Source organism: Limanda limanda, chromosome 16, assembly GCF_963576545.1.
Source record: "Limanda limanda chromosome 16, fLimLim1.1, whole genome shotgun sequence".
In the NCBI taxonomy this organism is placed as follows: Eukaryota; Metazoa; Chordata; class Actinopteri; order Pleuronectiformes; family Pleuronectidae; genus Limanda; species Limanda limanda.
In genome coordinates, this window is record NC_083651.1 from 604,846 (window position 1) to 627,281 (window position 22,436).

General features: G+C 46.1%; 1 protein-coding gene across 1 annotated transcript in view; it reads left to right on the forward strand.

Moving 5' to 3' along the window:
• The window catches only part of LOC133021930 (titin-like), a 179,775-nt gene that overhangs the window by 31,973 nt on the left and 125,366 nt on the right, over positions 1 to 22,436 (forward strand). The window contains exons 37-41 of the mRNA XM_061088939.1: positions 6,103 to 6,381; positions 16,130 to 16,411; positions 21,227 to 21,505; positions 21,604 to 21,885; positions 21,979 to 22,257. Coding sequence (XP_060944922.1) covers positions 6,103 to 6,381; positions 16,130 to 16,411; positions 21,227 to 21,505; positions 21,604 to 21,885; positions 21,979 to 22,257 — 1,401 coding nt within the window. The remainder of the gene's footprint in view (positions 1 to 6,102; positions 6,382 to 16,129; positions 16,412 to 21,226; positions 21,506 to 21,603; positions 21,886 to 21,978; positions 22,258 to 22,436) is intronic.

A 22,436-nucleotide genomic window follows, 5' to 3' on the forward strand; every position in this document is an offset into this window, starting at 1 on the left:
TCAAGCTGCTGTAACTCTGTGACTCAATAACATGATGAAATAATGTCTTTACAAGAAAATGTTACAGAACTGTTTTTAACATTAGCTACAGATGTTGATCACATCAGTAAATTCAAAATCTGTAAACCGGAAAATAAAACGTGTGTGAAGCAAATATCTTTACACAAAGTGAAAAGATTATTTGATCAATCCGCAGAGAAAATAGAATATGACAATTCAAACTGGGACAGTACAGAATCAGTAAAGGGAAACAATGGTCCAGTTCAGTGAAGCAAGTTCATGTGAGTTTTAATTTTTTATAATTTTCCCCCTGGAGAAACTGAAAAGATCTAAAATATAGTATTATTATGATAATTCAAAACATGATAAATATTTGGTGTCAGCTCAGGAAAGTTACTAAGTAAAAAAGTTGATAAAACAATACGATAATTCTGAAATCATCATTTTAAGCAGTCACACTATAAAAAGTAAATCTGGAAGCTCAAGAATATGTTCATATTGCAAAAATGGATTCAGTTTTTTAGGTTTTAATCACTTTGTTTTGGCTTTTGTGTTTGAGTTTTCTCTTTAGGAAAATTATTTTTTAATTCTCAAAGGAAGTTATTTCATGTTAGAGTAAGCTGATTGATAAGTAATTTTTCAAATTGATAATACTGTGAAACTTATAAAATTTAGATGTAAGTTTTGATGTTTTGTAAATACATGTAATTTTGGGTGGATGAGTAGAATCAGAGCAAAAGTCAAATCAAATCTTGCATTAATAGAAATTTGTGGATTATTTGTACAGACATGATGTTGGTTTGTCTCAAGTGTTTGTATAATAAAATATTTGATGATGTAATGTTGGAGTATGAACTTGTTTTTTTTATACTTCTAATAATTAGCTGAGGTTCACATTCTCAAATCTAAGGACAAAATGCAGGTGTCAAAAACAACCGGATGCATGTTGAGATCATGTGGTTTGGATCTGAGCCAGTGGGGGTCACTGGTTTCTGAGAACACAATCTGCATGGTTATTTTTTAACCTTCAAAGTTTAAAGGAATGGACTGTGTGTTTATTTATGTGTAACAAATGTTCATCAGCAAATAAGAACGTACCAGCTATTTATTTATTTCTGCTTGAGATTAAATTATTATTTGGTCTATTTAGCCTTTAACCTTTGATTACTTACACTATTATCCTTAATAATAATATTAATGATCATAGTATAAGTAAATCATCAGAGTTTCAAATCAAACAAAAAAATGTGATTCTTTCCTTACATGTCAAGTATTTTAGCTTGAAGCAGGGTTAGTCGATATATTTATTGTTTTTTTAGTTAACTCAGAGATTTCATGTTTATCATTTTATGTGTAATTCTGTTTGGAAACGTGGTTTTCATTGGAAAAATCTAAATTAACATTCACAAAAGTGTTTATTTATTTAACCCAAAATCCTTTGACTTTAGTCGACTAAGAATCTCAGCAGGGAAGGACAAGCCAGATATTTCTGAACTCATTGATATCACAGTATTTGTGTTGTGGATATTGTTTTCAGTCTTGCTCAATATTTCCTGACAGAACGTCGTAGCACCACCATCACCACCGTGGAGGAGCGAGAGGAAACCTTCCGCACTGGTGTCCAGTTACCCCAGAAAACAAAAACACTTGAACTCAAACCAGAAACCAAACGTTACTCTTCCTCTTTAGAGAAGAAGAAAGAAAAGCCAGTTTTCCTCAGCCAGCTCGCTCCCACCGCTGTCAGCTCCGGGGAAACGGCCAGGTTCAGCCTCCGAGTGTCCGGCTTCCCCAAGCCAGCCGTGCAATGGTCTCATAATGGGAAAGTCATTCAGAGTTCTTCTGTTTACAAAGTGATAGAGGAGAGGGAGGAGTTCACATTAATCATAACTAAGGTCACATCTGAGTATGAGGGCGAGTACTCCTGCACTGCCACCAACAGGTTCGGTCAGACAACGTGCACCACGTACCTGGAAGTGAAGAAGGCCGATGTTAGTCAGGCAGAGAAATGGGTGGAGAAGATGTTTAAGGTCACAGGTCAACCTCCCACGTTCACAGTTCAGATTCAACCTGTCACATGCTCAGAAGGAGGAGAGGTTCATTTTAATTACCAGGCCAGCGGTGATCCAGCACCTGATGTGAAGTGGTTCAAAGGTGCTTTCCAGATCCAGCCCAGTAGAAACTGTGTCATTACAGCCAACCCGGATGGATCTGGTCTTATCAGTCTTAAAAGCATCAAGCAGCAGGACAGTGGGTTGTACTCCGTCAGAGCCTCCAACTGCTTTGGGGAAGCCACCTGTAGTGCTGAGCTGGTTGTGTTCAGAGAATCCGTCTCTGTTTCCAACAAACAGGAGCAGCTGACAGTGGTTCAGAAGAAAGGTTATAAGGTGTCAGTGACCGAGCAGGCCACTGAGTCTCGCTTGTACCAGGTCAGCCTCCCGGGTCAGGACAGAGCCAGATCCGATCAGATGGTTTACACCATCGGCACCGAAGACCGGCAGATCATCCCCAGTGAGCAGGTGAGCTCCCTCAGAGAGCTGGATATCTCTGCTGCCACTGTTCATCGAGAGCAGCTGACCCACCAGGCAGCCGTGCTCCAGGCTCATGAGATGGAGGAGCGGGTGTCCGTGGTTCCCACCCACCCACCGCGGGTCTCAGTTGTTCCTGCAAAGCAGCTTCACATGGCAACATTTAGCACGTCTGTGGAGGAGAGTCAGGACCTCACAGAGCAGCACTGTGACCGCATCCTGAGCCCCGAGGTCATTGAGCTTCAGGCGGCGAGAGAGAAAATGTCAAAGGTTATGACAGCCGTGGCTGAAGAGCTCAACCCACTGTCTACTGTGAGCACAGAGCCTCTGGCTGACAGGAAGTCTGCTTCGATCAGGCCCACGTCAGAACCAAAACATCTGGTTAGTGGGCATCAAGTCCAGTCCCAGCTATCGATCCAGAAAGAGCAGTCACAGGACTTCCCCAAAGCACAGCAGGAGAAGGGTTACAAGGTGAAGGAAGGTGTTAAGATCTTATACTCGGCCCAGTCTGCAGAAAAACAAGTTCTTGCAGAAGGCCACACATCTGAACTAGCAACAGCAGATTCTGCTTTGAAATCTTCCATTAGCAAAGAACAGCACAGACCTGTCTTGGCTTCAGTCAGCAAGTCTAAGCAGACTCTTTCCAAGGAGACTGAGTTCTCCATCCAGAGACCGGCTGTGGAGTCAGCTTATCTTTGTAAGGATGAGATCGTGAAAGCAGCTCTAACGGCTGAAGAGAAGCGAATGCTTCAGGCTGAGTCCACTCAGCAGCTGCCGAGTCTGTCCAGTGCCACGTCCATTCGTTCTCAGGTAGAAGGGGAGCAGTTGTTGCATCTGCAGGTTATCACAGACCAGGACCTCCTTCCATCTGAGGAGAGCTTCACCTGTGAGAAACCAGCACCAGAGCAGGCAGGAACCAGGAAGAGTCCTACTCTGCTGCACACTGTCAGTCAGGATGAGCAGAAGACATTAGTTTGTGAGGACGCATCAGAGTTTGAGGCCAAGGCGAGAACTGAGACCATTCAGCCGCAGAGAGAGGGTCCCACTCTGCTGCACCTCCATTCAGCTCAACCCCTGGAGGCGCTGCCCAAAGAGGGCATTCTCATAACAGACAAGCCCGACCAGCAGGTGGCAGCACAGAAACAAGAAAAGATCAGGAGCCATGCAGCCCTTTCAGAAGAGAGAAAGGAGCTCACGGCCAATTACAACACAGAGCTGGATTTGTCTGTGACTGGAGTTCAGTCTCAGCTTCGAACCGAGCCCAGACCTCAGAACATCCTGCAGCTTTCCTTCCAGCCCCTTCAGCTGCCGAAGGAGACGCCGGTCAGCGCTGAGGTCAAGCCGCAGCGGGCTTTAGTGCAGAGAGAGGATCGCTGGAACGTGATGCACGTCACCAGCGTGGCAGATTGTCAAGCCTTAGAGGAGGGTCACACAGAGCGTCTCACAGCTGTGGAGAAACTCACCTGCCAGATGGCTCTAGAGCCCAAACTTCCCACTGAGCCTATCCAGATTGAGGAGAAGGAGATCTCCACTGAGAGCAGTGTCTTTCTAGAGGCAGCAGAACAGGACTTTGCTGTTCAGATCCAGGAGGGTCAGTCAGTCAGGCAGTCAATAGTGATGGATGAGAAGCAAGTGCTGACGGGTGAGATCTCTCAGGAGATCACCAAGTCTCAGTCCAGTAAAGTTGCTGTCACCACTCAGCCAAAACTGTCCCTCATGGCGTCAGAATCCAAAGACAGCCCGACCTTTCCCAAAGAGATGACCTTTGTAATTCAGATCCCAAAACCATCCAGTCTGAAAACACAGCGTCAGCTCCGAGCGGCCCTGCAGTCGGCTGTAGCCCGGGACCAGCCGGTGCTCCTGGCCGATGTGGTAGACAGGTTACAGGCTGTAGAGGTGCAGGAGGTCAAGGTCCAGAAACAGCCCAAACGGGCCATGTTCACGTACCTCATCACCACAACAGGGGCCCCCATGGAGATCACCGTGGCTTTCGAGGGTGCATACCCTCAGATAGCTGACCTCAGAACTGAACTCCAGGCAGCTTTCCATTCCATCGTGTACCAGGAAGCCCACGTTCTTACTACAGAGCAGCCGGGCACGATGCAGCTAGACAAACCTCAGAGAGCCCAGGTCTCCTCGGCTACCTCCAAGCAGATGCTGTCGTCCATGGTGGAGATGGTGAGCGTGGCAGAGAGCGCAGTGGGTTTCAGTGCTGTTAGTTCTCAGAGTGCTGCACTCAGGACAGAGTCTAAAGGGACAGTTCAATGTTCTGCAGCTGAGCAGCAGGTGGTGGTGCAGGAATCCAAGGCAGCAAGGATGGAGCAGTTCATCTCATCCCAGGTCAAAGTTTCCACTGAGGCTCACATGGCGTTTGAGCAGTCAGTACAGGTTTCAAGACAGGAAGTGAGGTCAGTGGAGCTGAAAGGCAGAGAAAAGGATGTAGGTGCAGCAGTTCTTACCACTGCTCTTCCTCCCACCGTCGCCCCCACTGAACAGGTGGTGGACGTCCAGAAGGAGCACAGGGAGGAGATCTTTAAAGAGGAGATCACAGTGCCCAGGCCAGAAGAGAGAGAATTCCCCATAGTAGTCACCTCCCTCGGAGACCTATCGATCGAAGAAGATAGTAAAGTGACATTTAGCACCACCATTAAGTATGTTACAAAGGTAAACTGGTTTTTAAATGGACAGTTGGTGAAATCTGGCAAAGAGTTCAAGTGTTCCAAAGATCACGACACATACACATTAGTTATCAACAAGGTTGTGAAGGAGAAGCATCAAGGAGAATATGTCTGTGAGGCCGAGAACCAAGCCGGCAGGACGACCACGTCTTCAACCCTCACTGTGGTGTCAAGAGGTTTGACCATAGGAAACATTTACTTTCCATCATTCACTCATTCATCCATTTCCTCTGAGAACAACTAATCATTCACACCAACTGGTTCATGCAAGACCTTGGTCTCCACGCTGCATTTGTCACTTGGTCTATTTTCATTTCATAGCTCAGCCCGAGCACCACCTGTAGGTCGGTGGTGGTACTAACTCACCATGTCTTGTTTGTTCCACTTCATTGTATGGTCAGTACTTGCCTAAAGACCAGAACCATCACAGCCATGCAGGTCTGGCTTCAGACAGTAAGCTTTTGCTTCAATGGTTGTGGTGATCATGGTCTTCAGGCAGACTTCACGGTCTGTCATGGTCACTGTGGCATGTCAGTGACCTCAGGTTCCTTTGTTTCGAACCCTTGTTGTGTGATCATCCCTTTGGTTCATTCTCTTCACATCTGCACTTTCTCTCTGCATGCTTTCAGGGCTTCACCGTGACATTGCTTCATCTTCCACCTTTGTTTCTCCTCCCTTTAGCTTGAACTCTAGCCCCACAATCCCCCAACTTCTTCTTCCTGGCAGCTTTTGAAACCATGGGGCTAATGTTCTTGCTAATTTTCTCCTCCACAGTCACACGTCCCTCCCTCCATTGTGTACATTTCACCATTCATGTTCCTGATCAGTCACTTGTTTTCACCTGTGTCACAGATTCCTTTACTGACATTCACCCTTTCATTTGTCTGTGTGTGCCTTAGTGCCACCGGTGTTTAGGCTGAAGATCTCACCTCTGGAGATTAACGTTGGCGGACAGGCCAAGCTCGAATGTGAGATCGAGGACGCTCCGAGTGTGACCTTCAAATGGTACAAGTCTGGCGTTGAGATCAGACAGAGCGAGAAGTACCGAATCATCAGCAGCTTCAGCAGCTCCTCTCTGGAGCTCCTGAACCCGGTGAAGGCCGACAGCGGTGAATACAGCTGCAAGGCGTCCAACCAGCACGGCACCGACGGCTGCAGCGCCGCGCTCATCGTCACCGGTAAGACCCCTGAGGGACCTTTTCTCAAACATCACTCTACGCATGTCTGTTTCAGAGAGAGAGAGAATTATATTCACGTTTGCGTGTGAAAAACTGGATCTGGTGTCATGTTTGATTTGATAATGTTGACGATAAAATGTTCTCATGTTTAAACGTTGAACAACAAGTTGGCATCGCACACGTTGGCTTATTTTTTATGTTGATTCTTTTCCACTTTTCAAAATTTATTCCAATTTCTTTATGTTCTACCTGCTCTCCATAGAAATGTACCCGCCGGTATTTGTTTCAAAACCAGACCCAATGATTTTGTATGTGGGCAAACAAGCTGTGTTCCAGTGCTCGCTCACTGGCTCCTCGCCCATGGAGGTTGTCTGGCACAAGGACAACATAGCCGTCTCCTCCGAGGGACACTATGTCACCAAATGTGAAAAGAGCAAATATTCCCTCCACATTAAGAGTCTTGAGCCGAGCGATCAGGGAGTGTACCTGTGCAAGGCCTCCAACAGTGTCAGCACGGCGACCTTCACCACAGAACTCAAGGTCATCAACAAGCCTGGCTTCGTTAAGACCTTTGAGCCGGTGTCAGCCGCTGTCAATGAGCCACTGAGGCTGGAGAGCCAGGTGGACGAGGACACGGGTGTGACCGTCACCTGGACCAGGGACGGCAAAAAGGTTCACCAGAGCATTGAGTCTAAACTGTCCTTTGAGGACAAGGTGGCCGTTCTTGAGATACCCAAGTCCAGAGTGAAGGACTCTGGGAAATATGTGTGCACAGCCACTAATGAGGCTGGGAGCTCGTCCTGTGAGGCTGTGGTGACAGTTCAAGGTAAGATCTTCAGAGTGATCTTCCCGTTAGCTTCCGTTAGCTTCCGTTAGCTCCTGTATGAAAACATACAGCGGGGGGGTTACTGCTGATACTAACACTATGCACTGCTGACTTCTTGCCTTTTCTTTTGCATCTCGTTCAGATTCTTCTGTCATGGTTATTTAGGTTTTTTACGTCTCTTTGTTTAAAACTCTTGGTGTTTTTCAACTAAAAACTCTTTGCAGAGCCTCCGAACTTTGTTAAGAAAATGGAGCCTAAGTTCATCTGGAAACAGGGAATAGCTGCACGCTTACAGTGCACTGTCAAAGGATCGCCCGAACTCCACATCCACTGGTTCTGGAACGAGAGAGAGCTTAGTGATGGAGAAAAATATAAAATCTCTTTTAAGACCGGAGTTGCCACTTTGGAGATTCTGAACCTGGTGGTCACAGACAGTGGAAGTTACACCTGCGAGGTGTCGAATAACGCTGGCAGCGAGAACTGCAACTCCCTCATAGCTGTGAAAGGTTTGTCTGATCTCAGGTTGACTTCACACTCATTGTTCAGTTCACAGAATCTTTGGTATTAACTACGAACACTTTATCTGGCACCAGAGCCACCAAGCATTAGAACCGAGCTCCGGACGGTGGAGGCGGTGAAGGGCGCCGCTGCTCAGCTGGAGTGTGAGATCAGAGGGACGGCGCCTTTTGAAATCAGCTGGTTAAAAAACAAGAAAACCATCACCAGCGATCAGAAGCATAAAATAATCTCTCAGGACTCCTTGTCACGGCTGGAGATCCAGACCTTTGAGAGTGCAGATGTTGGAGATTATCAGTGTGTGATATCTAACGATGTGGGGAAAGTCACCTCAAAGGCTTTAGCTAAACTTAAAGGTTAGTACGAGTTCTATTAAACCGGGACTGAGGTTCAATCTTTTAGATTCAGTTTTAACTAATCATGTGTTTTCCAGAACCACCAACCTTCTCAAAGAGGGTTGAGGGCGCCACAGCAGTACTGGGAAATACAGTCAAACTACAGGGAACCATTAAAGGCTCAGCACCCATCACTGTTAAATGGACCAAAGACTCTGAAATACTCAGAGATGATGATCCAAATATCAAGCTGGCGTTTGAGAACAACGTTGCGAGCTTGTTGATAACAACAGTGGCCATCAGTCATGGCGGCAAGTATTCGTGCCAAGCCGAGAATGAGGCGGGGCAACAAAAAAGCGAAGCCACATTGATCGTGCAAGGTCAGAGGACATTTGATCCAGAGATACTTGTCGAGATTTTAGTTTCAGATTAGATTCTATAGATTCTTATGTCTTCACTCTTATGTCTCAATAACAAACGGGTTTGTCTTGTCCCAGAACCTGCAAGAGTCATAGAACCTGCCGAGTCCATTAGTGTGAGCGCAGGAGACTCGGCCACACTGGAGTGCACGCTCTCTGGAAGCCCAGAGCTCAAAGTGAAGTGGTTGAAAGACGGGAAGGAGATGATCAGTGGCCGTAAATATAAGATGTCTCTGAAGGACAAAGTCGCCACCATGAAGATTCTTACGGCAGAAAAAGGCGACACTTCAGAATACAAGATGGAGGTGTCGAATAAGGTCGGGAAAGACCAGTGCACGTGTTCCGTCACGGTCTTAGGTCAGTTCGGGTCTCTGCTATTTCCATGATTTATAATACCTACGCAGTTTTATAATTAAATAAGATTAGTTCAAAATCTATATTTATTGATTGGGTTTGCAATAAACTTAATCAAACTGTATTCACGTCTTTTTGAGACATTTGTCAAGTCGACGTTTTCAAACTGAAACGTTGTATAACTTTGATAAACTGGTTTTATATGTGTGAGTTTCATCTCAGTGCTGCTAAACAGAATGAAACTGTATTAACATATGAGAAACTCTTTATTCAACAACCAGATCGGATAATGCCTCCAACTTTCACCAAGACCCTGAAAAGAGTCGATGGTAACGTTGGTAATGACATCTCCATGGAGTGTAAGGTGTCAGGCTCCCAGCCAATGACCATATGTTGGTTCAAAGACGACCAGGAGGTCACGTCCGGGTCCAAATTCCAGCCTGAGTTCAAAGACAGCTCTGTGACTCTGAGAATAACTCACCTGGAGAAATCTGATTCTGGAGTTTACAAATGCAAAGCCACCAACTCAGCCGGCTTTAAAGAAACCAGCGGCACGCTCTATGTCAAAGGTTATCACTGCTTGGCTAATGTTGTTCTTCAGTTTGTTGTTTTTAATCCTTTAATTATTTCATGCTAATGTGAAATTTACATTGTGTTTTGTTACCGGCCCCCAGAGCCCCCTGTGTTCACTGTGGAACCAGACCACCAGGATGTTATTCCAGGAACAACAGTTTCCTTCAAAGCAGCTTTCACTGGAACAGCTCCTCTGGTGGTGAAGTGGTTCAGAGAGGAGAAGGAGCTTCTCACTGGAGGAACATGTTTCATAAAGAAAGATGCTTCTTCAAGCTCATTGGAGCTTCACTCAGTGAAACCCAGTGATTCTGCTAAATACACATGTCAAGTGTCCAACGACGCCGGGAAGGTGGACTGCACCGCCGGGCTGTTTGTGAAAGGTGCCTGTCCTCAGCGTCTCTATATCCTCGAGTGTCATCAACTCCTCTTTTAATACGAACGTTATGTCTTCATCCGATAACGAGTGTTGACCTCTTCTCTCAGAACCTCCCGTCTTTGTGCAGAAGCTTCAGACGACCCAGCTGGTTACCAGCGGCGACTCGTCCAGGCTGGAGTGCAAAGTGACGGGCAGCCCCGTGATCACCTTCAAGTGGTTCAAAGATGAAATGGAGATCAGCTCCGCTCATAAATACACAATGACCATGACTGACTTAGTGGCATCTCTGCAGATGGTTGAGTGCACGGTGCAGGACAGTGGAGAGTTTGTGTGTGTGGCGTCCAGCGAGGCAGGAAGTGACCGCTGCAGCAGCACGCTCACAGTCAAAGGTTCGTTCACATCAAAGATTCTTCTGCTGTTGCTTCAACTCCGTTTGTTTCAGTTTTCAGTGAATCACAAGGTCAGGAAATTAAGACTTTTATTGTGACACTGAAGATATTTTTCTTTTCTTATGTTGTGAAGACAAATCAGTGAAGGTGTCACACGGTGACCAGAGAGGTGGAGCCTCTCTATAGAGTAACAACTGATGTGTTATACGTCATTAGAGCTATAGAAGTCATTCAGAAAGATCATATTTTCATTTTCTCAATATAACTCAGTTCAATTATTTGTAACCATCCTCATCATGTCATGTGTGGTCCAGTAGTCGTCCTCACACCCCTGCTGTTTCCTTATAGAACCACCGTTGTTTGTCCGAACCTTGGAACCCAGAGATGTGGTGAAAGGTTCTGAGATGATCCTGGAAAGCCAGGTCTCTGGTTCTGCCCCTTTCACTGTGTCGTTCTCTAAGGACGCTAAGCCCATTCGAAACGATAAGAGACACAGGATCACTGTGAAGGAGGACCTGGTGGCGCTGCAGGTCCTGGCAGTCGAGCCAGGAGACGTTGGGTCGTACCAATGTGTGGTTGAGAACGAGGTGGGGAGGACAGCCTGTGATTGTCAAGTAACGCTCAAAGGTTGGTTCAGAAGGATTTATAAGTCTGAGTTAACAAGGTTCACATTCTACAACGATGGCAATATCATGAATTCTGAATCTTTTCTCGTAGAACCACCATCATTTGTGCAAAAGCTGGAGAACCTCAGCTTGTTGGTGGGGAACCAGGTTTCTCTGAGGTGCAGTCTGAAGGGCTCAGAGCCCATGACTGTGTCCTGGCTTAAAGACAACCATGAGCTCAAAGAGGCTGAAGATATTCAGATCTCCTATGAGAACAGCACGGCTCTGCTGCACATCAGCAGCTTACAGAGCAAACATGGAGGCAAATACAGCTGCCAGGCCCAGAACCAGGCCGGGAGCCAGACCTGCTCCGCGGTGCTGACCGTCAAAGGTTCGATTCTGTGGAACTGTAAAATGATTCTGAGTGGGTTCAGGGGATCGTTATCAACTCATGAAGTGAAGTCATTTCAAAGTGAAGCAGCCGGTGTTTCAGAGGGAAACTGAAGGAGGTTCCAATCTATTCTTTATTGGCACCGGCCAATCATTTCCATCTAATTAACATGTGTCAGACGTTAACAAGAATAAGTTAAAGCTCGACTTCTTTTACTTTTCTTCCTGCAAGGAATTTGTCATTGGTCCTTTTCATGAGAGTCATCCTCTGTCAAATCATAGTTTTCGCACCATCACAGATATTAAAGACATATTCAGGCTGATTTGATCACATGATTCCCCAAAAAGTTCAAACTTCGTCAGCCCGTATCTCCCTTAACGATGATAATCATCTCATGTGACCTTATCAGCATCGACTTGATGTCTTTGACAGTCCGGCCCTCAGATGACCCACGTGAAGGATTCACCTCTGAGCATTTACTGGAAATCACTATTTAAATGTTCTGACCTTGTGAGTTGATAAAGCCCAAATGGATCTTCACTTCAGTTTGTTACTTTCATCAGCTCTTGGTTCATCGCTCCGTTAATGACGTCAGGTTCTGATTCTTTGCTGACTGTTGTGTTTGACGTCTCAGAACCGGCTCAGGTCACGGAGGAGGTCAGGTCCATCAGTGTGACTCAGGGGGATCCGGCCACGCTCGAGGCCAGATTCTCAGGCACAAAGCCCCTGAAGGCCCGATGGCTGAAGGCTGGCAAAGAGATGACGTCAGGCCAGAGATTCAAAGTTCAGAGCACGGACACCAGCTCTGTGCTCAAGATCATCAAAAGTGACAAAAGTGACAGTGGTGAATACGTCTTCCAGGTTTCAAATGACGTCGGCCAAAGTTCTTGCGAAGCCACGCTCACGGTTCTTGGTCAGTTGTTTATGTGAAAGTTATTATTTGTTTATTTTCATTTTACTTGGAACATTGTTTCTCACCTCTTCTGTTTTTTACCAATGTTAGATCAAATAATTCCACCGTCTTTCACAAGAAAGCTGAAGCAGGCAGAAGGAATCAAAGGATCATTTGCTCATCTGGATTGTCTTGTGTCTGGCTCGCTGCCGATAATCATCCAGTGGTACAAAGACAAGAAGGAGATCCAGACTGATGACAAACAGAAATGCACGTTCTTTGAGAATGTTGCTTTGCTGGAGATCTCTAAACTTGATGCTAAAGATAGCGGCAGCTACACCTGCATTGCTAAAAACAAAGCAGGAACGGTCCAGTGCTCTGGGATCTTATTTGTTAAAGGTTTGTTGTTGTGGTAAAGAAACACAACGAGCCGTTGGAAGATCTGCAAATTTCACCAGGTTTGTTCTTTCTTTTCCAGAACCTCCATGTATTCTTGAAAAGCCTGAGTCCATGAACGTGTTGCCGGGCTCTAAGGTCCAGTTTAACGTTCTGCTCTCTGGCACGCCGCCACTAACCATCAAATGGTTCAAAAACAAGAAGGAGATTCTGTCCGGTGCCGGCTGCTCCGTCACCAAAGACAACACCTGCAGCTCATTGGAGCTTCTCTTTGCTAAAACCTCCGACTCTGGAGAATATGTGTGTGAGATCCAGAACGACGTCGGCTCCACTTCATGTCAGACGACACTCTTTGTCAAAGGTCAATGGTCTTTGTGTGACAATGTTTCCATCCATTTGTTCTCATGTGCTTTAGTGCATCTTGAATTTAAATGAGTGTCTTTCCTTTGGAGTCACACTGATCCTCCACTTCTCGATAGAGCATTCATTTCAAACCCTTGAACGTGCTCGTAGGACTTAATCAAAGACGGACTCTATTTTCTCCAGACCTCCAGTCTTCTCAGTTTAGTCTGATCCAAAGTATCTGGTTTGAAAGGTTCCTCTGACCACGGTCCAGACTAGGGACCAACATTTAATCTGACCAGAACAAGTGGTCTGGGTCTGGATCAGACTGAACCATGGTCCGATCCAGAGAATCAAAGAAACCTGTAAGCAGCGAGAGGTTCTGGAAACACTCTGATGTGTTTAAAGTCTGAGAAACATTTGGATGGAAACTTAAACACTTTCAACTTCATAGACATCACAGATTTACTCATCTTCAATCTCACACATCAATCATCTTATTTTATACCGTAGAGCCTCCTACGTTCGTGCGGACTCCGGCCCGTGTGTCTGTGGTGCGTCTCGGTCAGAGTAAAGTCTTTGAGTGTCACGTGGCCGGAACACCTGAGATAGACGTCTGCTGGTTCAAGGAAGGTTCGGAGATCCTCCCCAGTGATCGGTTCAAGATCTCCTTCACTAACGCTGTGGCCACTCTGGAAGTCTGTGGGCCCGAGAGCAAAGACGGTGGGATTTACTACTGTGAGGCTCGTAATGAGGCCGGCAGCGAGAGCTGCAGCATGGAGCTCAAGGTCAAAGGTCAGTTGTGTCAGAGGACATGATGACAGTGTTTTAAAATAAAGGATTTAAAGCAGAGGTTTCCCAAAGAACCCGAGGAGGAAGTCTCTCCTGCATTGTGCACTTTATTTCAGTTTTTAGATTCAAAGGAAACATGATGTATTTTTCATCTAGTGTGTAAATTTTAATCTGCAATTGGAACCAGCTGACCAATCAGAGCGAGCTGAAACTAAGTGATTGAGGCAGAAGCTGAAAAGAGACGTTTTCTGAACATTTACAGAAATAACACAAATTAAAATGATCAACCTGAAGATAAATGGAATCTGTCCTCTGGTGTAAAGTGAATCCTGTATATTCTGGCAACCTTAGCATCCTAATGGATACCATTATAGTGGACATTTGTCTTAGATTTATTTCTATGGGAAACCTCTAGAAAGAAATGTAAAGAAAAGTCTGGTTCCTACAATGTGAAGGAAAGAAGGAAGTGAGTAAAGTCCGGTTCCTGTTTCCTCTCATCTCAGAACCGCCCTCGTTCGTCAGAGAGCTGACTCCAGTGGAAGTAGTGAAAGGCTCCAGCGCCTGTTTTGAGAGTCAGGTTTCTGGGACGGGTCCATTTGAAATCTCGTGGCACAAAGATGCAAAGGAGATCAAACCCAGCGCCAAACATGTCTTCTCCCAGATGAACGGCGCTGTGTCTCTGGAGGTGCACAGATGTGAAGCTGTTGATGTGGGTGAATATCAGTGCACTGTTGCCAGCGAGGTGGGCAGCTGCACCTGTAAGACCACGCTGAAGCTCAAAGGTCCGTCTGGTCACAGATCACATGTTTATCTTCTGAGCTGATGATTGAGTGTTTAATTAACATTTCACTGGTTTTCTGTAATAGAACCACCAACATTTACCAGGAGGATTGAGAACAGCGCCACTGTCTTGGGTAACATGGCCGAGTTTCAGTGTGTCGTGCAGGGTTCTCCCACTCTCTCTGTACAATGGCAGAAAGATGAGAGCTGGATTTTGGAAGATCCAAAGATTGAGAGAACATTTGAGAACAATGTGGCCACTCTTAGGATTCCTGCCTGTGAGGCCACTCACAGTGGGAGATACACCTGTCAGGTGGTCAACCAGGCGGGGCAGGACAGATGTTCTGCTGCCCTCACAGTGCAAGGTACACATTGACTGATCACCGGGTTTTTCATGGTCCTGATGTGTCGCTCAGACACTAAATGAATGTTTGACTTTCCTTTGCCTTGTAGAGCCTCCTCAGATCACAGAGAAGCCAGAGGTGATAAAGGTCACAGCTGGAGACCCAGTCAGTCTGGACTGTAGAGTAACAGGTTCTCCTGAGCTCAAAGTGAAGTGGATGAAAGATGGTAAAGAGCTTCAGTCCATCAGGCAGCACAAACTGAGCTTTGAGAACAACACGAGCAGCTTAAAGCTCCAGTCGGCTCACAAAGAGGACGATGGAGAATACTTGTTCCAGGTGTCCAACCACATCAGCAGCTGCTCCTGCAAAGTCAGAGTGATCGTACTAGGTCGGTGTAAAACTCGTACACACCTGAGGTAGAGTTCGACACGTTGAACACAGTGTAATTATTATCATTCTCTCTTGGGAACAGAGCAAGTAATTCCTCCAAGCTTCATCAAGCCGCTGGTAGACATGCAGGAGATCCTGGGCTCCTTCGTTCAGATATATTGCAAAATCTCTGGCTCCCACCCGATCTGCGTGGAGTGGCAGAAAGACGGCGCCAAAGTCTCCAGTGGTGTCAAACACAAACTCATCCAGCAGGACAACGCTGTGTCCATCGAGATCGAGCAGCTGGACAGATCCGACGCAGGATCGTACTCTTGTAAACTGACCAATCCAGCAGGAAGCTGTGAGAGCAGTGCCTCTCTCTTGGTCAAAGGTCAGAACGTGATCTCCAGTGTGAGTGGTCATTTAATCCTCAACCAAAATGTGACTGTGTCTTCACCCTGCTCCGTCTCATTTCCTTCAGAACCTCCCAGCTTCACCTCACTGCCCGAGTCCCAGGCGGCTCTGCCCAGCTCCACTGTACGCTTTAAAAGCTCTTTTAAAGGAACTGCTCCGTTCACTGTGAAATGGTTCAAGGACGAGTCGGAGCTCCTGACCGGGCCCACGTGTTTCACTGGGCTGGAGGAGACCAGCTGCTTCTTAGAGCTCTACTCAGTGGCTGTGGCCCAGAGCGGAGCGTACTGCTGTCAAGTCAGTAACGACGCCGGCTCCATTCAGTGTAGTGCCGACCTGACAGTCAAAGGTTGGATCCTCCTCTTTTAATTCAATTCTTGTGGCTGTTTTCATTTCATCCGCTTCGCTGGATCAAACCAGTGATTCTGTCTCGAAGGTTTAACCTTCATGTTTTCATTTGAAGCTATTTTGCTGCTGAAGCTTTTCAACAACCATTTGTTCCATTTGTGTTGCGTTTGTATTTGACACAACATCGTGCGTCTGCTGCTAACCCATCACTGTCAGCTGACATCCTGCCTGTCACCACCAAGTCTCTTCTAGCTTCCAGCAGCTAACATGTCTGTACTTTGGCATTACAGAACCACCCGAGTTTGTGCTGAAACTCCCTGCCACTAAGTTTGTGAAGCAGAGCGATTCACTCCGCCTGGAGTGTAAAGTCAGTGGCACAGCTCCTCTGAAAGTGACCTGGTACAAACACGACTCCAAGGTCACAGACGGGGTCAACCTCAGGACAACCTTTGTTGACTCGGTGGCAGTCCTGGAACTGCTCTCCGCCAGCTTTGATGATGACGGAGTTTACACCTGTGAAGCTCAGAATGAAGCTGGCAGTGTCAGCTGCAGCAGCACACTGACTGTGAAAGGTCAGCTTCCTGATTCCTAACGCTCCTTCACTCATGACTCTGATGCCCCGCCCCTGTCATTCGGTTCTTGTGTTATTGCTTAAAGCTGATGTCCGTAAACATCGTTAAAGACATGCACCTCCACTCCAGAGATCCTTCCACAACTCCACAATCTTATCTTAAGATCCCATCTACAACAACATTTCCTCATTATTTCAACATCTTATCGCCAAAACTCTGGCAGCTGTAGTTCCATCAAACATCCACAAGTCGGCCATCTTGGGCTGTTGACCCAACATCACAAATGAATCCATCATCTTATTAAAACTATCAGAGAAAGATCAGCTGTCCGTACTGTACTTCCAACAAATCCAGTTTTCCTATGTAGCTGAATTTCAAACTTCCTTCGGGAACATCTCCAAAATCTCAGACATCTCTTCCACATATCATCTTAGCTCTGGTGCAAAACATCTTCCACAACATCTTAGCTCTGGTCCAAAACATCTTCCACAACATCTTAGCTCTGGTCCAAAACATCTTCCACAACATCTTAGCTCTGGTCCCAGACATCTTCATCAACATCTTAGTTCTCGTCCCAACCATCTTCCACAACATCTTAGCTCTGGTCCAAAACATCTTCCACAACATCTTAGCTCTCGTCCCAAACATCTTCCACAACATCTTAGCTCTCGTCCCAAACATCTTCCACCTCACCTTAGCTCTCGTCCAAACATCTTCCACAACATCTTAGCTCTCGTCCAAACATCTTCCACAACATCTTAGCTCTCGTCCCAAACATCTTCCTCAACATCTTAGCTCTCATCCCAAACATCTTCCACCTCATCTTAGCTCTCGTCCCAAACATCTTCCACCTCACCTTAGCTCTCGTCCCAAACATCTTCCACCTCACCTTAGCTCTCGTCCCAAACATCTTCCACAACATCTTAGCTCTCGTCCCAAACATCTTCCACAACATCTTAGCTCTCGTCCCAAACATCTTCCACCTCATCTTAGCTCTCGTCCCAAACATCTTCCACAACACCTTAGCTCTCGTCCAAACATCTTCCACCTCATCTTAGCTCTCGTCCCAAACATCTTCCACAACATCTTAGCTCTCATCCCAAACATCTTCCACCTCACCTTAGCTCTCGTCCAAACATCTTCCACAACATCTTAGCTCTCATCCCAAACATCTTCCACAACATCTTAGTTCTCGTCCCAAACATCTTCCACCTCATCTTAGCTCTCGTCCCAAACATCTTCCACCTCATCTTAGCTCTCGTCCCAAACATCTTCCACCTCATCTTAGCTCTCGTCCCAAACATCTTCCACCTCATCTTAGCTCTCGTCCCAAACATCTTCCACAACATCTTAGCTCTCGTCCCAAACATCTTCCACCTCATCTTAGCTCTCGTCCCAAACATCTTCCACAACATCTTAGCTCTCGTCCCAAACATCTTCCACAACATCTTAGCTCTCGTCCCAAACATCTTCCACAACACCTTAGCTCTCGTCCCAAACATCTTCCAAAACATCTTAGCTCTCGTCCAAACATCTTCCACAACATCTTAGCTCTCATCCCAAACATCTTCCACAACATCTTAGCTCTCGTCCCAAACATCTTCCACAACATCTTAGCTCTCATCCCAAACATCTTCCACAACATCTTAGCTCTCGTCCAAACATCTTCCACAACATCTTAGCTCTCGTCCCAAACATCTTCCACAACATCTTAGCTCTCATCCCAAACATCTTCCACAACATCTTAGCTCTCGTCCCAAACATCTTCCACAACATCTTAGCTCTCGTCCCAAACATCTTCCACAACATCTTAGCTCTCGTCCAAACATCTTCCACAACATCTTAGCTCTCGTCCAAACATCTTCAACAACATCTTAGCTCTCGTCCCAAACATCTTCCACAACATCTTAGCTCTGGTCCAAAACATCTTCCCCAACATCTAAGCTCTCGTCCCAAACATCTTCCACAACATCTTAGCTCTGGTCCAAAACATCTTCCACAACATCTAAGCTCTCGTCCCAAACATCTTCCTCAACATCTTAGCTCTCGTCCCAAACATCTTCCACCTCACCTTAGCTCTCGTCCAAACATCTTCCACAACATCTTAGTTCTCGTTCCAAACATCTTCCACAACATCTTAGCTCTCATCCCAAACATCTTCCTCAACATCTTAGCTCTCATCCCAAACATCTTCCACCTCATCTTAGCTCTCGTCCCAAACATCTTCCACCTCATCTTAGCTCTCATCCCAAACATCTTCCACCTCATCTTAGCTCTCGTCCCAAACATCTTCCACATCATCTTAGCTCTCGTCCCAAACATCTTCCACCTCATCTTAGCTCTCGTCCCAAACATCTTCCACATCATCTTAGCTCTCGTCCCAAACATCTTCCTCAACATCTTAGCTCTCGTTCCAAACATCTTCCACCTCATCTTAGCTCTCGTCCCAATCATCTTCATCAACATCTTAGCTCTCATCCCAAACATCTTCCTCAACACCTTAGTTCTCGTCCCAAACATCTTCCTCAACATCTTAGCTCTCATCCCAAACATCTTCCACCTCATCTTAGCTCTCATCCCAAACATCTTCCACCTCATCTTAGCTTTCATCCCAAACATCTTCCACCTCACCTTAGCTCTCATCCCAAACATCTTCCACCTCATCTAAGCTCTCGTCCCAAACATCTTCCACAACATCTTAGCTCTCTCCCAAACATCTTCCACCTCATCTTAGCTCTCGTCCCAAACATCTTCCACCTCATCTTAGCTCTCGTCCCAAACATCTTCCACCTCATCTTAGCTCTCGTCCCAAACATCTTCCACACCTCATCTTAGCTCTCGTCCCAAACATCTTCCACCTCATCTTAGCTCTCGTCCCAAACATCTTCCACCTCATCTTAGCTCTCGTCCCAAACATCTTCCACCTCATCTTAGCTCTCGTCCCAACCATCTTCCACAACATCTTAGTTCTCGTCCCAAACATCTTCCACCTCATCTTAGTTCTCGTCCCAACCATCTTCCACCTCATCTTAGCTCTCATCCCAAACATCTTCCACAACATCTTAGCTCTCGTCCCAAACATCTTCCACCTCATCTTAGTTCTCGTCCCAACCATCTTCCACAACATCTTAGCTCTCGTCCCAAACATCTTCCACCTCATCTTAGCTCTCGTCCCAAACATCTTCCACAACATCTTAGCTCTCATCATAAACATCTTCCACCTCATCTTAGCTCTCATCCCAAACATCTTCCACAACATCTTAGCTCTCGTCCCAAACATCTTCCACCTCATCTTAGCTCTCATCCCAAACATCTTCCACACCTCATCTTAGCTCTCGTCCCAAACATCTTCCACCTCATCTTAGCTCTCGTCCCAAACATCTTCCACCTCACCTTAGCTCTCATCCCAAACCATCTTCATCAACATCTTAGTTCTCGTCCCAAACATCTTCCACCTCACCTTAGCTCTCGTCCAAACCATCTTCATCAACATCTTAGCTCTCGTCCAAAACATCTTCCACAACATCTTAGCTCTCGTCCCAAACATCTTCCACCTCACCTTAGCTCTCATCCCAAACCATCTTCCACAACATCTTAGTTCTCGTCCCAAACATCTTCCACAACATCTTAGCTCTCATCCCAAACATCTTCCACAACATCTTAGCTCTCGTCCCAAACATCTTCAACAACATCTTAGTTCTCGTCCCAAACATCTTCATCAACATCTTAGCTCTCGTCCCAAACATCTTCAACAACACCTTAGCTCTCGTCCCAAACATCTTCCACCTCATCTTAGCTCTCATCCCAAACATCTTCCACCTCATCTTAGCTCTCATCCCAAACATCTTCATCAACATCTTAGCTCTCGTCCCAAACATCTTCAACAACACCTTAGCTCTCGTCCCAAACATCTTCCACCTCATCTTAGCTCTCATCCCAAACATCTTCCACCTCATCTTAGCTCTCATCCCAAACATCTTCCACAACATCTTAGCTCTCGTCCCAAACATCTTCAACAACATCTTAGTTCTCGTCCCAAACATCTTCATCAACATCTTAGCTCTCGTCCCAAACATCTTCCACAACATCTTAGCTCTCGTCCCAAACATCTTCCACAACATCTTAGCTCTCATCCCAAACATCTTCCACAACATCTTAGCTCTCATCCCAAACATCTTCCACAACATCTTAGCTCTCGTCCCAAACATCTTCCACCTCATCTTAGCTCTCGTCCCAAACATCTTCCACACCTCATCTTAGCTCTGGTCCCAAACATCTTCCTCAACATCTTAGCTCTCGTCCCAAACATCTTCCACCTCATCTTAGCTCTCGTCCCAAACATCTTCCACACCTCATCTTAGTTCTCGTCCCAAACATCTTCCTCAACATCTTAGCTCTCGTCCCAAACATCTTCCACAACATCTTAGCTCTCGTCCCAAACATCTTCCTCAACATCTTAGCTCTCGTCCCAAACATCTTCCACACCTCATCTTAGCTCTCATCCCAAACATCTTCCACACCTCATCTTAGCTCTCATCCCAAACATCTTCCACCTCATCTTAGCTCTCATCCCAAACATCTTCTTCAACATCTTAGCTCTCGTCCCAAACATCTTCCACACCTCATCTTAGTTCTCGTCCCAAACATCTTCCACAACCACTCCAACATCTTGATTGTCGTTTCAACTGGACTCTTGTTCCAACAACCTCGCGCCAAAAAAATGATTTGTGAAATCGTGCAGTGTTACGGATCTCAGCTTTAAGGTTTGGTCTTGGATCCATTTGCCTCATTAACAGTTTGCTGATCTTTTTGTAGATGCCCCATCTTTTGTCAAAGTGCCTGAGCCTGTTGAAGGGCTGAAGGGTAAGGACGTGAGTCTGTACTGCGAGATGAGCGGTACAGCTCCGTTCCAGATCACCTGGTTCAAAGACAGGAAGCCTCTGATGGAGAGCAGGAAATATAAGATGGTGAGCGAGGGCAGCTCGGCCACGCTGCATGTCATTGGGATAGACGCCTCAGACGCCGGCCAATATGAGTGCAAAGTGTCAAACAGTGTAGGAAGTGACACCTGCCAGATGTCAGTTAAACTCAGAGGTCAGTAGAAATTGCGATGATCTCAAATGAAAATCATTAGTTCCAGTTACATTTGTCACCTTGCTGACTTTCCCCCGATGTTTTTCTCCTCTCTTCAGAGCCTCCGTCGTTCTTGAAGAAACTGTCACACATGACAGTGATACTGGGAGAGGAGGTGACCCTTGTGGCCTCTGTTAAAGGCTCTGAACCCATTACTGTGTCCTGGGTTCAAGACAAGGATCACATTCTCAGGGACGGTGACAACAGGAAAATCACCTGTGAGAACAACCAGGTCGCTCTTAAAGTGTTTAAGGCCGATGCGACTACGGGGGGGAAATACAGCTGCCAACTCAGAAATGATGCTGGGAGTGTGGAGTGTTTCGCTAACTTGACTGTTCTAGGTTTGTAAACATATAATTCTCTCTTTCTCTCGAGTTGTGTCCCCCTGCAGGTTTGATTAAAAACATGTTCTGCTCCTTCTCCGTTGATTCCAGAACCGGCTATGATCGTGGATAAGCCCGACTCTCTGAGTGTGACGGCAGGAGATATCGCCGCCCTGGAGGTCAAAGTGCGTGGGACCCCAGAGCTCTTCCCCAAGTGGTTCAAGGACGGCGTGGAGCTGGCCTCTGGGAGGAAATACAAGATCTCATTCTCCCGGATGATTTCCAGCCTTAACGTTCTTTCTGCTGAGAAAGTGGACTCTGGAGAATATACGTTTGAGGTCATGAACGAGGTCGGGAAGGACCTGAGCAAAATTAATCTCACCGTCTTAGGTTGGTGTTTCCTCTGAACGCGGGCTTTGATGAGTATTAATGTTCAAGTTTGTGACGATACGATGCTGGAGGAGTGGGAACTAAATGGCTGAAGATATCTTTTTAGATTCTTTGAGAAGGTTTTCTACAACAAATGCAACAATTTTCGATATTTATTTATTCACTATTTTTAAAAAAGC